Source organism: Seriola lalandi, unplaced genomic scaffold, assembly GCF_002814215.2.
Source record: "Seriola lalandi dorsalis isolate HSWRI2012SDOR001 ecotype SW California unplaced genomic scaffold, Sedor1 jcf7180002049995, whole genome shotgun sequence".
Taxonomy (NCBI): Eukaryota; Metazoa; Chordata; class Actinopteri; order Carangiformes; family Carangidae; genus Seriola; species Seriola lalandi.
This window is the reverse complement of record NW_019520548.1, coordinates 3,978-5,481: the sequence shown is the minus strand read 5'-3', so window position 1 is coordinate 5,481 and position 1,504 is coordinate 3,978. Positions and strand designations below refer to the sequence as shown.

The 1,504-nt window shown below is 43.8% G+C and overlaps 1 protein-coding gene across 1 annotated transcript in view; it reads left to right on the top strand.

Moving 5' to 3' along the window:
- Positions 1 to 2: 2 nt before the first annotated feature.
- LOC111649123 (adenosylhomocysteinase A-like) overlaps positions 3 to 1,504 on the top strand; it is a 3,279-nt gene continuing 1,777 nt past the window's right edge. Inside the window, exons 1-3 of the mRNA XM_023398887.2 lie at positions 3 to 141; positions 1,250 to 1,337; positions 1,415 to 1,502. Of these exons, the coding sequence (XP_023254655.1) occupies positions 3 to 141; positions 1,250 to 1,337; positions 1,415 to 1,502 (315 nt within the window). The remainder of the gene's footprint in view (positions 142 to 1,249; positions 1,338 to 1,414; positions 1,503 to 1,504) is intronic.

Genomic DNA, 1,504 nt, shown 5'->3' with positions numbered 1-1,504 from the left:
TCATGATCGCCGGGAAAGTCGCCGTGGTGGCGGGTTACGGTGACGTGGGCAAAGGCTGCGTCCAGGCTCTGCGTGGGTTCGGAGCTCGTGTCATCGTCACCGAGATCGACCCCATCAACGCCCTGCAGGCCGCCATGGAGGGTAGGTGACCACGGACAGAGCAGGATGGAGCGTTCAGGAAGTCTTCAGACCCTTCAAGAGAAAACTTTTTTCCAAAAGCTGAAATGTCACATTGACACATTCACAGCATCAGTCGTTGTTTTCTGCTTTCGTGGAGAGTCTGTTATCTTCAGATCTGATGAGACTCTCACATGTTTATGGACAAATCTGTGTGAAGCTCCAGGTCGAGCTGTTCAATCAAACAAACTTTATTTGTACTGCACTTTTCATACAGGTCATCAAAGAGCTTCAGACTGATGAGAAACAATAAAACCGATTTTTAAAAAAGAAAAATAATAACATGAAAAAACAATAAACTCACAAGAAAATTAATAATAAAAGAACAAAATAGAATAAAATATAAATTTTTATAAGTGAACAAGATTAAAAACCATATTTAATGGAAAGCCAGGCTGAAGAGGAAAGTTTCGAGTTCATATTTAAACTTTTCAACACTTCAGCTGCTCTCAGGTCGTCATGGAGACAGTTCCATCGGCTTGGAGCTTCACCACAGGTTTGAGTCCTGAACTTCAGAGCAACTAACAGACGGGTACCGGACGACCCAAGGAGCAGAGAGTGTAAACATGAGACACGAAGAGCTTTAAAAATGATCAATAAAATCCAGACAGAAGAGAAACAGTTGCACTTCAAAAATATTTTTCAGATGATAAAATCAGATTTGGAAACACGAGCTTCAAGGTTTTAGCTCTGAATCAAAGATCACCTCCAGGTGTTTCACCCGGTGAGTCCAAGGAGCCGAAGATTTAACATCTCGGTGAAATCTGAGAAGAGACGCGACTAAATAAGTCAATAAGCAGTTTGTGGATGAACAGACGAGGTTCTCTCTTTAAAATGTTAATCACAATACTTTATCGATCCCTTATTGATCCCCAGGGGGAAATTAAATGGCATTACAGCTGCTCCCTCAACAGTGGAACTGTATCAGCAAAGAATAAGAATTAAGATTATATGGATAAAATATGAAAATATGTCCTTATACTGTGAGATGTATCAGACGAAAGATGTAGTGATCAGTCTGTTGGGTCATGACGCCGCGTATTGACCTCTGACCGTGTGTGTTGCTCTGCAGGTTATGAGGTCACCACCATGGACGAGGCCTGTAAAGAGGGAAACATCTTCGTCACCACCACCGGCTGCGAGGACATCATCCTGGGACAGTAAGTTCAGCTCACGGTCTCGGCTGCGTCTCGCTGTGATGACGGCGTCTCTGATAAACGCTGTGTCTCGTCCTCAGACACTTTGAGAACATGAAGGACGACGCCATCGTCTGTAACATCGGACACTTCGACTGCGAGATCGACATGAGCTGGCTCACCAAGAATGC